Source organism: Ruditapes philippinarum, unplaced genomic scaffold (genome assembly GCF_026571515.1).
Source record: "Ruditapes philippinarum isolate M1 unplaced genomic scaffold, ASM2657151v2 ctg1010_1_1_1_1, whole genome shotgun sequence".
In the NCBI taxonomy this organism is placed as follows: Eukaryota; Metazoa; Mollusca; class Bivalvia; order Venerida; family Veneridae; genus Ruditapes; species Ruditapes philippinarum.
Window position 1 is genome coordinate 195,752 of NW_026852812.1, and position 14,218 is coordinate 209,969.

The 14,218-nt window shown below is 33.2% G+C and overlaps 1 protein-coding gene across 1 annotated transcript in view; it reads right to left on the reverse strand.

Annotated features, from left to right (window-relative positions):
- Positions 1–461: 461 nt before the first annotated feature.
- Positions 462–14,218, reverse strand: part of LOC132725105 (telomerase protein component 1-like) — a 52,087-nt gene continuing 38,330 nt past the window's right edge. The window contains exons 44-58 of the mRNA XM_060710145.1: positions 13,731–13,834; positions 12,749–12,900; positions 11,829–11,946; positions 11,089–11,248; positions 10,297–10,424; positions 8,525–8,669; positions 7,788–7,912; positions 6,908–7,125; positions 6,503–6,578; positions 5,956–6,074; positions 5,102–5,257; positions 3,710–3,800; positions 2,709–2,924; positions 1,787–1,888; positions 462–658 (exon numbers count right to left, since the gene is read on the reverse strand). Of these exons, the coding sequence (XP_060566128.1) occupies positions 527–658; positions 1,787–1,888; positions 2,709–2,924; positions 3,710–3,800; positions 5,102–5,257; positions 5,956–6,074; positions 6,503–6,578; positions 6,908–7,125; positions 7,788–7,912; positions 8,525–8,669; positions 10,297–10,424; positions 11,089–11,248; positions 11,829–11,946; positions 12,749–12,900; positions 13,731–13,834 (2,042 nt within the window). The 3' untranslated portion in view covers positions 462–526. The remainder of the gene's footprint in view (positions 659–1,786; positions 1,889–2,708; positions 2,925–3,709; positions 3,801–5,101; positions 5,258–5,955; positions 6,075–6,502; positions 6,579–6,907; positions 7,126–7,787; positions 7,913–8,524; positions 8,670–10,296; positions 10,425–11,088; positions 11,249–11,828; positions 11,947–12,748; positions 12,901–13,730; positions 13,835–14,218) is intronic.

A 14,218-nucleotide genomic window follows, 5' to 3' on the forward strand; every position in this document is an offset into this window, starting at 1 on the left:
TACCAGGTACCACATGAGGTACTTTAATCACAAAACCTTGCATCACACATTCAAGAAAGTATAGAATACTTCACCATGACGTTTTATGATTTTTAACACTCGCATGGTGCCTTTTATTTCAATGTGACATTTATGCCAAGTGAGAACTACCTTTATTTGTTGGTCATACTCTTTCAGTTCACATAAATGAAGTTCACACAAAATGGTTTTTTTTATCTATGTCTGGAACTTTTTTTTGGTTTCAATCTTTTTTTCACAATAATTTAAATATGGTACAACTAATAATGAATTTTCTATCATTCTTCCACTAAAGTTCATACTTACACATTGAGAACTTCTTTATTACTTTGTAATATTCCTACGCAATGATATTTTTATATTTGCACAGAAGTGCTATTTTTTTTATAAATACTCGTGTATTGTACAAATTTTATTTTTACCCACTTGGTCACACTGACATATATTTTCTAGTATTTTTAAATTTTTTTAAAAAATGTTCTATTTACAACATCTTTGATTATGTTGCCTAGCAACAGGTCCATGTAAGATAATTAACAAATCCAAGTTCATCACCAAACACAATCGGTACACGCTGTGGGGTGGAGTCATCAATAACCATCATTGATGTAACTGGTGACGTACAGAAAAACTGACCCACCTGTAATGTAATACAATTACAGAATAAACATAAAAGAAAAAACACTTTAGTTGTTTTTTCTCTAAAAGTTTTGGCTCATTTTCATTATTTGAGCCACGCCATGACAAAACCAACATAATGGTTTTGCGACCAGCATGGATCCAGACTAGCCTGCGCATCCGCGCAGTCTGATCAGGATCCATGCTGTTCGCTATCAGTTTCTCTACTTGTAATAGGGTTTGTAAGCGAACAACATGGATCCTGATCAGACTGCTCGGATGCGCAGGCTGGTCTGGATCCATGCTGGTCGCAAACCCATTATGTTGGTTTTGTCGTGACGCGGCTCAATTTTGTGTTTCTCTCCATTTTTTTTACAGTACATGTATTTCAGTTATACACTGCAGTAGTTAAAGGCTTTTAGATTACGATGTATCCCTACTAGAAAAATGCTTGCGATAGTAGTGGATAAAAGGAGTTTGATATATGGTCTTCAATTGAACAAAATCGAAACTCAAGGACAGAAGTACAGTTTGGTTATTACATTATACCGAATTTTACCAAATATTTAGTCAACTCTGGATGGTCTGTTTACCTAATCGGCTTTACAAAATAATTATCCAGTAATACATGACAGACCACTAATCCTACTAGGGACAAAAAATCACTAGACTCACTATCAGAGATCAATTGTATCAGAGAAATTCTGCCTCGCCCTAGGATTGAACCAGCAACCTACAAATCTGACGCTCTCCCTATTGAGCAAAGCCAGCAGCCTGTTTAAAGTCTATCTCTCAAAATGACTAGAACAGCTAGGCTCTGTACACCCCTTCATTATTTCAGGAACTTTAGTAGGACCACTGACCTTGCATAACTATCTAAATATTATTTCAGGCATTTTAGTAGGACCACTGACTGTGCATAATTGATTGGGATACTCTCCTTAGAGAAGAAATGGTTAAATGATTGATTGTCAAGCATCTTTGCCACTGTCTCTTAAAGCATCTCTATTGGGTTACATACCCAAATCAGAGAGTGAAAACCACAGTAAACCTGATCCTTACTCTAAGTTGGTATCAAAAGAATAGTTAAATGGGTATCACAATAATAGAAATGTATTATCTTCAGATGTAAAAAATACAACAATTTTACCTGTTTCATATTCCTGTCCCAGACTTTGATGGTTTTATCTTTAGATGCAGTGAAGATGTAACCTTGACCTGTAGCCACACAGGTAATCTCTAAAGCATGCACCTACAAAAGTGAATATAATTTATTAATAAAAAAATTGAATTCTCTATAGAAAATTTACTGTTTTCCTTTATTGTTTGTAGAGCTAACAAAACAAAAATCCAGAAACAACAAATGCATATGGTATCCCAATAATTTACTTAAGTATATCATAACTATTTCACAACTGGTAGGAAGATTCAAACACATAACTATTGTCCTTTTGTATTAATAGGGCATGCCTCATTCTGGTTAATTTATGAAATACACTTTAGTAAATACCAAAGGGGAGCGGTGGCCTAGTGGTTAAGGTGTCTGCCCTAATTGGGACATAACCATGTTACTTCATAAGCCACCAGTACTTACATATGATACCAGTACTGGTTGGTTCCAGGAAGCAGACTTGAATGCGATCAATATTAGTTGCAAGAACTTAGCAATCAAGCTTAAATAAATATGTTTAAAGCAATAAATACCAGGAAAGAGACTGAACATCAATGACCTTGATATTTCACCATAACATTATTTCAAACATACATGTATACTATACTAAAGTAATGTGAATCACTGCATTAGATTCTACCCATTTGACCAGTGCAGATTCAAACATATACTAGTAATGTTAACATTTTCCCTGCTGACCAAAACAGATTCTATCCATGTGACCAGTGCAGACCAAGATCAGCCATCTCATCCCTGCCATCTGATCACTGCCTGTACTGATCAATATTTTAATCACTAAATATTTTTAAATTTTCCCTAAAAATGATGAATGCTTTTTGTCCAGATTCAAAGATGGACTATTCCATTTAAGATATTTAACATGCTCAGGGTTAAAACTTACCTTCACACAGTATTGGGGTTCTGTGGGAGAGCTGGTACAGTTAACCTGTCCCCTTGTATCTACGATAATCTGTGACCCTCCAACAGATGTAACATCAGTTATCCACTTGCCCCCAAGTTTGTGAGCAGGTATGTTTTTTGGTATAGAGTTTTCATCATCTTTAACACTGACAGTTCTTATGTCTCTGAAATCAGCAATCCTGCCATTCTTTTCCTTCTAGAAAACAAAAAATATAACAATTATTGGTATCCCTCTGAGAAAAAGAAAACATAACAGTAACTGATATTTTTTTGAGAAAATGAAAATATAACAATAATTGATATCCCTCTGAGAAAATGAAAATTTAATGATGCATGTAAATAGAAACCCTCTGAACATTCAAAGTTGCAACAACTTAAAGTTGTCTATCCTGTAAATCATATAATATACCCTTGAAAGTTTACGGAATAGTAAAGTTTTAATAGTAAATAAATGACAGACAAATAATAAGCAGCTTTGAGGATAGAATGTTAAAATAAGTAATTTAATGATAAACTATGTATCAATCTAAGTCATTGAAAATTATTTTCAAAATTTATTTTTCTTTTAATGGTTGGTCAGTTAGTAACAAAGGCTGCCAGTATAACTGCTTGATTGATGTTTGATGAAGTATTTGATTAAACAGTTACACATTGCCATGACAATCTATTTATAGACATATGACGTCCTCATGATATAATTTCTCGCATCCAAATTCCAAACAGTGATTTTATTAAGCGATAATATCACTGTTAGTTTATACAAATTTATTTTAGTTTGAATGTAAAGGAAGCTATAAGCTTACTGAAACACTCTGGAATCCGTTCCTGGAATCAACCAGTACTAAGCAATGAGTTTCTTGGGCTCAAGGAAACAACTGCTTGCCCCTGAGCCAGTTGGTCAGCAATCCTTAGATTACTAGTCCAAAGCGTTAACCACCCCACCACGCTTAATATTTTTGTAAATATATTAACAAGACTTACCAAAGACACATAAAGAACACTGCCACTCATTGTCATGACTGTGATCCTGTTATGCTGCTCCCATTTCACCTTTAGTAACCATGATGACTGGCTGTTAATAAAAATATAATCATACTTTGATTCACAGTATGGTTATCATACAGTATTAAATTGTTAAGTCTTGAAAAAAATAATGTAGAAATACAAATATTGGAATCTTGTTAACTAATACTACATACAGTTGCAAATATAAAGCATGGCAAGTTATTTATGAAAATATAGTAAAAATAGTTCATAAGTATTTGACTAGATAGCGGCATGTGATAATCTTTTCTTGCGTATCAAACAGGATTATATACATGTACTGTTTACACCAGTGCTACAAAAACCTGTCTTACATCCACCCACGTTCTTTTGACATTGAAAATGAATAACTCACTCAAAATCAATTATTTTGACATTCAAATTGATTAACTCACTCAAAATCAGTTATTTTGACATTCAAAATGAATAACTCACTCAAAATCAGTTATTTTGACATTCAAAATTAATACCGTATAAGTGTTTTTTTCTGCGGTGACTTTATTTCTGTGTTTTCTGCGGTCAGTTTCAGCACCAAAGAAATAAAAACCGCAGAACATTTCTTTTACCTGCTACGATATGTATCCTACATTGTAACCTGTTTCGTCTAAAGTAATAACGACTAACGGATTATAACGGTTAGCCGGTTTTCGAGTTGTATAAAATTGCTGTAGCCTAAGTATGTAATCTGTGTTTGTAAGGATGTACCTATTGTTAATTATGCTAATTAAAGAATAAAGATATTTCAAACCATTCCAACCCTTATACTGCTAAATAATCGTTATATACTTTAATTGTCATCTGATTTACGGTATACTTCTATCAATTTTATTAAATTAAAGATACTAACGGGGTATATTTTTCACACTTCATTTCACGCTGATCAAAGATGTATACCTTTCTATTGTTGCGCATTATATTTGTTTGCAAGCAAACAAAAAAATTGTTTATAATTACTATACAGTTTTTGCGGTGACAACGATAAACAAATGCGAACGTGTACATGCAAATATAATAGATAGGTGTCTTTGATAGACGAGTCGCAGAATTTAAATCACGTTTTGTCCAAAGAATGTGCCGCAGAAATAAAGTCCGCAGAAATAAAAACATGCCAAAATTCAGAAAAAACGCAGAATTTTGAGCCTGCAGGAAAAAACACTTATACGGTAACTTACTCAAAATCAGTTATTTTGACATTCAAATCGAACAACTCACTCATAATCAGTTTTGACATTCAAAATGAATAACTCACTCAGAATCAGTTATTTTGACATTCAAAATTAATAACTCACTCAGAATCATTTATTTTGACATTCAAAATGAATAACTCACTCATAATCTGTCTGTTTGGCCGCAATTAGTTTTGAATCCCATAATTTGATCACTCCTGACCATTCTGTTGAGCAGATCAACTTATCTGCTCCATAATTCCATGTGTCCAGACTGAGAACTGGTGACTCGGTCTTCAATGTGTTCCTTTTACTTGCACTGAAATGTCACAATAAACCAATCTTAAATTTTTTTTTATATGGAAAATTGAGTAAAATGTCACATCAATAATAATGTAAGGTCACATGACATTTTCTCTGTCAATTACAGCCTCAGCTATTCCTCTACACCTTTATTTCAGTCACAAACAACACCTAGTTAGAATTACTGACCTTCTGAAAGGTAATTAAAAAAGTACCAAACACCCTCCTGACAGATTTAACACTAAGACATAAACCAAAAAAACAAATGCCAATCAAATATCTTTTTCAAGTTTTTGTCTTTACACTTAAACTGCTGAATTAATTAAATGGACTTGTCCAAATTCCATTTTTGAAACTGTCCATTATTAATTTTTATGGGATATCAAAATAAAAACGGAAGTCAGTCAGCCAACAGTACATTTGTATAATGCTTAGTCAGATACTGTTAGCCATGACTTATCACTTTTGATACCCAGCTGGTTTAAGACTTGAAAGATTAAACATTACATACAGGTCTTCTTTTTTCTTCCATAGCAGGGGCTGTCTAAGGGCGGCTACCTCAAAGAAAAAAGAAAAATTCCTTAAAATTATTCAATTCCCCGCCCCCCCCCCCCCCTGAAAATTTAATTAACATCAAGTTTTGTAAATATAAAAAAAAAATTAAGGATTAAGGGCAGGGCTGCTTTCCAACCCCTGAAAAAATCCCTTGTGTACCTCACTATAGATCCATTAACTACATTCAGCTGCCATGTTATAATACATTCATCATCTGATCCTGTCACAAATGTTGTATCACTTGACCAGCTTCCACACGTTACTGCCTTCGTATGTGCCTATAACATGTATAAAATATTAGATATCTACATAACTATGTCAAAAAAATTATCAACATATCGCCACCTTAGTGCAGTAATTGATTGACTCACTTATATAATTTAATAGGAGTTAACCTGTTACTGCACTAAGGTAACACTATATCAAATCAAAATTTTTCAGAAATTTATCAGTATCTTTCAGAAAGATATGAACATATGTCTTTGCAATGAATGAATAATTCAATCAATCAATCAATCAATCAATCATATGCATCAGAATTGTAATCAAGATCCAACAAAATCTTATTTGGTCTGCTATACAATTATTTTAATTATGTTATTTGCACATTACATTTTTGCACACACAGACAATCCAAGTGAATTCACAGTACTTTCATTTTTCCCAGTTATTGTCATAATGAAAATAACAAAGAGAAAAGTCTTACCTTTAATGTGGCCACACATATGTATTTGTGTTGACCATTTGTAAATGTTGATGACCACAATTTAATCATACCATCTCTGAAACAGAACATAATAGATGTTTTAATATTTCAATATAGCACATGTGTCTGTGATTATGAATATGTCACACACAAAAATAGCCAGAAGATTAAATATTTCAAGCTCAAAACAAACAAATATTGTTTGTTAAAAGATACAAAAGATGTTTAATAAAATATTTCCACTCATTTATATAGCTTTTATAAAATCGTAATACTTTTTTTTTGCACTTTTATTATCTTCATTTTGAAGAGTCAATTTTAACAACCATTCATCTTTTTCACTATTGAAGAATCATTCAGCACATAAGTCTCTTATATATGAATTAACAGAAAATATGAACTCACCTGCTTCCAGACAATATAACTGGTTTCCCTTGGCTATTGTTGCTGCATACAAAAGTCACAGGAGCATCGTGTTCACCAATCAGAGTTTGCGGTTCCTTGTCACATGACCACAATTTGATGCTCTTGTCCAATGAGGAGGTACACAAACGACCTTGGTTGTCAGAAGCAACAGACAACACCTTGTCTGAATGACCAGTCAGACACGCCAGCTCATTTGCCTATTCAGAACAGAACAACAATAATTATTTAGGCGCTTACATGATAAAATGGGAAATTAATGGAAAATTTGTATCAAATGAACATTCCTTATTAACTCGTTTAAATAATAAGTAGTGGCCGCATTGCCAAATATTTAATGTGTCGAGCTCAAAAGATTGCTGGTCCGTTAATTCAAGCCCCATCAGGGGCAAGAAATTAGTTTAATGAGCAAGAAACTTTTCAATCGTTGCTAGCATTGGTTACTTCATTTGTTAACTTATTTAAAGGATAGGTAGTGGTGGTGTGGCCAAAATGTTAATGTGTTGGACTAGAACCCTCTGAATTGCTGGTTGCCTTAGTTCAAATCCTGTCAGGAGCAAGTAATATTAGTTAATTGAGTAAGAAACTGTTCACTCATTGCATAATACTGGTTGTTCTAGGACCATATGTTAGAGTGTTTCTATAACCTTTATATGGCTTTATGAAGGGGAAAAAAAAAGATCAATTTGTTATAGAACAGTTGTTTCTCCGGCCAATATTTTGCAGCTTAATAATTTACGTTCTGGCAGGGAAAGATCACCACTATTCACTGTGTCTGCTTTTATTAGTTTCTTCCTTCATAACAAAACCTAAAAAGGGAACCAGGGAATAAGGATACAGATACAAGTCAGGTTTCAAATACCTTAAGTGGGTACCAGAGCCTAGCAGTTCCGTCATCCCCACATGTCGCAACCATAACATTCTCCAGTTTAGGTTGTAACATCTTCTCTTGTGGTTCATCATCCATACCCCAACTTCCATCATCACCTGAAAGAATGGTTTTTTTAATAAATCAAACAAGCAAATTTAAATTTTCTATATACATAAAGAAAGAAAAATGTTAAATACCTAGCTCATTCGTATATTAAGACTTACATGGAACAGAAAAAAGTCTCTGCTTAGAATGCCACAAAGTATGCTTAGTCCTGGTATTCAAAATAGACAAAGAATAAGTAAGTTTAAAAATAAGAATAACTATGTAGCTATGTTGTATTGTAGCATACAAATTGGTTTGTTATTCATAAACTCAACATTTACACCATTTTTTGTATGTATGGTTGGTTGGTTTTTAAGTACACTTTAACACATTTTTGGTCATATCTCAGCAGCAAGTCCACCTTAAACCAGCTGTCCTTGATAACTAACCAGTATTTACCAATTTCTCCACAAGTGAATGACTACTAATCTGAATTAGCAGTGAGAGAGAAATGATCATTAGACTCCGTGTCCCAGATCAATTGTCCCTAAAGAAATTTTGCCCTGCCTGAGGTTCGAACCAATGAACCCTGGATTACAAATCAGATGCTTTCCCTTTAATGACCTAGGCAGCAATTATCTCTTCTATAATTAGAGAAACTTATTACAGTAATTTTTTTGTACCTTGTTGATTTCTGTCAACAAGTCTAACTGATATGTCACATCCATTTGCTCGTTGTGTATGGCCGTACAGTGTGGTGATCTCCACACCTTTATGTGACCACATTTTCACCGACCCATCCGCACATGTGGAAACCACACAACCATACTGAAAGAAAAGTCCTAAAATTGTAACAGTGTTAACAAATGAAATACTGTATATCAAACTGGTAAAAAGGAAGGTACCAATTTTACTTGTACAATGTATTTATACACCTAAATTTTATACTTATATATATATTTTAAATTGATTGCTGTTCTTTACTGGCTCACAGTGTAAGGTTTTCTACAGACATTGAACAGGAGAGGTTTTATGATGAAGAAAATATTGGTATGTCTTTAACCATTTCATCCTTCAGAAATGAAAAAACAAGGGCAACATTGTCGCAGTATACGCCTGTCACAGAAGCTTTTGACAGAGATGTGGGCATTATAGATATGTATATAGGAGATATGCTCTAGGCAGTATCTGGAAAATATCTGGATATTTTATCATCTCTAGTGATTCTGACCTTGCAAATATTAAGGTTAATTACATGTGTCACACTTTTAGTTAAGATAGTTATCATTTGTGATACAATCCATCAATAAAATTAATGATGACTAAATAGTCCCCATTCACAAACTTTGACCTCTCTATATGACCTTGTCGTTGATAGTAGGGACCTGGATTATATGTGCAATAAGCCTCACAATGGTGAACATTTGTGCCAAGTTTCATTAAAATCCCCTTATGAATGTAGAAGTTTGGCTCAGAACAAGCATTTTTCAATGACCTCTAATTGTGACCTTAACCTTTAACCTAGAGACCTGGTTCATGCACTTGACACTGCTTCTCATAGTGGTGAACATTCCTAGGAAGCTTCATTAGAATCCCACCATGCCTGGAGGAGACATGTTATGGACAAAATTTCTATGTATTATCATCTTTAGTGACCTTGACCTTGTATAAATTAACCTTAATTACATGTTTCACACCAGTATTTAGGATAATGACCATTAGTGTTTAAATCCCTCAAAAATTGATTACTAAATGGTCCCAATACACATTTTCATATTTTTATCTGAACTTTGACCCCTATGTGTGACCTTGACCTTAACTGAGAAATTAAACATGTGACACTCTGCCTCACAATAGTAAACATTTGTGCCAAGTTATATTCAAATACCTCCATGCATGTAGAAGTTTTGCTCCGGACAACCGTTTTTCAATGACCTACAAGTGTGACCTTGACCTTTAACCTAGAGACCTGGGTCCGAGGTTATAAATATATTTAATGAGCACAAACTCAGATCTCAGGTATTTGATTGGTCTGAAACCAGCACAGAATGATTTTTGACCAATGAAAATCCTGAGATTCGAGACAGAACTTAGATAAAAGTTTTATAACCTCGAAGCCAGGTTCATGCGTGCAACATGGCTTTTCATAGTGGTTAACATTTCTATGAAGTTTCATTAAAATTCCTCTGTGCATGTAAGAGATATGCTCTGAACAAAAATTGGACGTCGCCCGCCTACCAGACCACCCGCCAAGGGGGAAACTAGAATACGACCTGTTTTTCAAACGAGCATATAAACATGACAGAGAAGTTAGCAGGTTTTTTGGACAAATTTGTTTCCGTCAGCAGAAGGAGAGTTCAAACATTTATCAAGTGTTACCATTAGACTGATACCATAGTGAGTAAAAAAGCCCCGTAATTACTTGTACACTTTAAGTACACAATATAACACTTACACTGTATCCTATATGATTTATAGAGGCCATATGTCCTTTCATACTGTATTTCACTTTGCACATATTATCTCCAGTACCTTCTTTTGTTGTCTCACCAGATGTGTTGCCAATCTTAGATACATCCCAAACTGTCAACAAGAAAACACTTACATTTATAGTAGATGGCCTTCTTGAACTGCTTTATTTGATTTTAGACTAACTGTTTATGGTAGTCGGAAACAATGTATAGATTTAGTTAATGCTGCAACAGCCCAATAAACAAATTGTTAAAAACTGAAGATTAGCCACACCTACTCATGTTAAATATTAAAGCTTTGAATATGTACCCTATCTAAAAAAAATCAGAATTGAAAACTGGTAAAACAAATGCAAAAATGTACAAAATAGCCAAGAGGAAAACACCTTTTGGGAACATAAAGCTGTGAAAAAAGAAATTTTAGTTATAGTGGATAACAGACTAAATACTGTAAACAAATTTGTAATATGCATAGAGGAAGGTAAGGAAAAGTTTTGGCACTCCAAAATGAGCTATAAAATTTGAAACCTATATCAACATGTATTGCAGCTTCATTATAGCTATCTTGGTTAAGGAAAATACATGGGTTTCTCACAGAATGGAACTAGGATACTGGATAGTCAGATAGTAGATTACACACTCACAAAAAATTAATATCCTATACTCAAATTGAACAGATAATTGATTAAAGGTTAAGGGGCAAGTAATTTCGTCACTGGCCATGAATCCCAGACCGTCTATAAGAATAGGTTAGCTTTCTACAAAAGTTTTTTTACCTTTCAGATTAAAATCATTAGAAGCTGTGATAATGAAATCTGCTGTGTTAGACCAGCTACAGTCTGTCACCCAGTCATCGTGGGCATTGTGAATTATGTGTAACGGCTTAGAATCTTCTCCATCAAAACCACATTGAACGATATCCCAAACTCTTACACTCTGTAATGATGAAGAATATCATAAATATTTTTCGTTTGATGTAACATTCAACAACATTTCTCCTTATTTATCAATTTTTTAGCTTTTATCATTTCAAAGGGTGAAATGTGTTGCCTGGCCAGGACTTGAAACTAGAGATCCCAAGAGCACCATTCCTCAGCCCAACTGACTGAGCTACCCTGTCACAAACACATTAGTGATCAGTTCTAAACAGAAACAAACTGTACATAATTCAGAGGTGAAAGTGATGAAGTCATTTATCCCAGTTATTTTTAGTTTTTGTAACGAATGTATTTTATTTGAATTTTGAACTATTTTAGCTTTTATGGAATGAATGATGAAAGCCTTAATGAACATGTAGAAGTAACCCAGTAATCTTGGGTATTAAGACTAAATAACACCATATTTATTGACTATAAAAAAAGATTCCCTAAAAGACTGAGAATAAATTTCACCTGAGAGATACTCAGTTAATTATGTTTGGTGCACCTCATAAGCTGGTATTGGAAAAAAATTCATCGAAAAACCAAAATATATGTATGTGCATGATCTCATCGATAAAATTATCACAATAATTTACCATATCGCGGCTTCCTGTTACGATTCTGGTTTCACTGTTATTGAAGGAGCAACTTGTCACAGCACCTGTATGAGTTCCCATTACACAAACTTTGTTTGGTGGCACATTTAGAACAGTCCTAAAATACAATTATAAAATTCCTTTAAACATGCTCTCATCTATTTTTTTCATTAAATTTTCTGCATATTCAAACTTACTTTGTATGAAGATCAAATAACTTGAGGAAAAACAACATTGAGCAACAAAAACAAAAACATCAGCTCTTAGCTTTCTCGAATGAATACAAGATATTTCTTCTGATTTGGTTTTCAGCCAGGATGACACTGTAAACACATCATATGACAACTTCCTAGCTTTCCTGGAAGTTTAAAATTGTTCCTATGTACATTATTTTAGACAGAGGTAGGCATCCAAGTAGAACCACTGATCTTCCATAAGCTAGTTTGATAGTCCCATCCACTCAATATGAAAGAATCCGAAGTCATAAGTAGGTCACGAACATAAAGCAGTGAAATACAAGTGATTTTAAGTAAAACGACCTTCACCACAACTAAATTCAATCAAAGTGCTTAATGCACTGGTAGTATTCACTTGTGAGATATCTATACAGCTTGCTTTAAACGTTTTAACTCTATCACACTGCATAAACGTTAATTGTGATATATTGACTTTCCTCAGTCAATAAATGAAGACCCACACAGTTTCAAATATAATATGTGTCATATGTGTGTGTGTGTTCTTGCATGCCAAAGAACTACTTTCTTTTGCAGTGTAATCAAAAAAGAATGCTATCAGTTCATTAACTTAAACAATATCTGAGTTCAACATGAATGCAAAAATGTAGGATAAATAAAACTGTAAAAAGTTTGTAAAATTTCTACTGGTATATACTAAGGCTAAACATTTACATAATCACTGACCTCTCATTTGAGTTGTACTTGAGAGATTCATACACAGTACATGTACAATCAGCTGATGTTACAGCAAAGTAGTTCTGACAAACAGCTACACTGAGAACCGGCTGTGTTAGAGTGGTTACAACCAGGGATTTCCTCAAGTTTACTTTCAGTATCTACATAAAAATAGAAAATTTGATTATAAACAAAGTCTGAACTGTGTATTTTAACTAAATAACCCTGACCTTTCTTTATTTATGTAATAGACTGGCACATTATGCCTCAGAAAGGCTTTTTCATTTTTCAAAAGCTTTTTAATTTGTCTGTCCTTTTTTTTTTCCCAAAAAGTTACTTATCAGCCAATTATCTGAACCATTTTTTTGCTTCCCTTATTTTTTTTGCAATTAGCAACATTATTGTGATCAAGTATTTTGTATGGAAGTCAAAATACTATTTGTTTACATTTTGCTTCTTTTATAGCAAATAATTACACATTCAGAGATACTTTCTTCAAGTGATCAGCATTTAGAATTCTCTAAAACCATTATATAAGCATTATAAAAGTCATGTTGAGCTTTTTTTAAAAATGAAAAAAAATTTCTAAGGTACAATGTGTCTTTAAATACAGAACTGTTGATTGTTATATATAGGGATTTCAAAACCGAGTAATCCACAATTAATAGCCTGGATAGACTGCACATGAATTCAGTAGGGCATGCATGTAACAGGTATTCTAAATGAACAGTCCATATCAAAATTAATCAATTATTTGTAACAAAAAAATATGACAAATTAATTGTATTTTTGGAGCTTTCATTTTTTTCCTCAAAATTTCACACACAAAAGTAATATTCAAAAGATTTAAATTTTCACAAAAACTTAGTAACATGTATTTTTATTGTACAGTTCACATCAAAATTGATCAACTATTAGTTAAAAAAAAAATGACAAATTTATTTAAGTTTTCTCAAAATTTCACACAAAAAAAATATTCATCATTACTTACCTTTGCTGAGCAATCATCTGAACCAGACAGTAAGAAAGCAGATGACAAAAACTTCAGACATCTCACTGATGCTGAATGCACCTGACTTGAATATAACTCTGTTCCTACAATTATAAAAAGTACACAATTTTTTCTATAAAAATACTGAAAATATCTTTATTTTTGTTATTTCAAAATAAGTATACTGTAGTAGTCATGTTAGTTTTATTTTTGTGCGGACTATGTCAGAAAAGAAAGAGAAATAAGATGTATTCGTAAGATACAATGCCAGAATTTTGAAAATTGAAAGTCATTGTCATTTTGGGGTCAAGGTCATATTTCAATTGTCTCAATATCTATCAGTAGATTGTGCCAAAGTATGATGGTTCTAATTTGTTTTATCTGATTTTAATGCTAGTTTCAACACATTGTTGGTCATATCATGGCTGTCAGTCCACCTAACCAGTTTTCCTGGATAACAAACCAGTAAAATCCAATTTCTTTGCAAG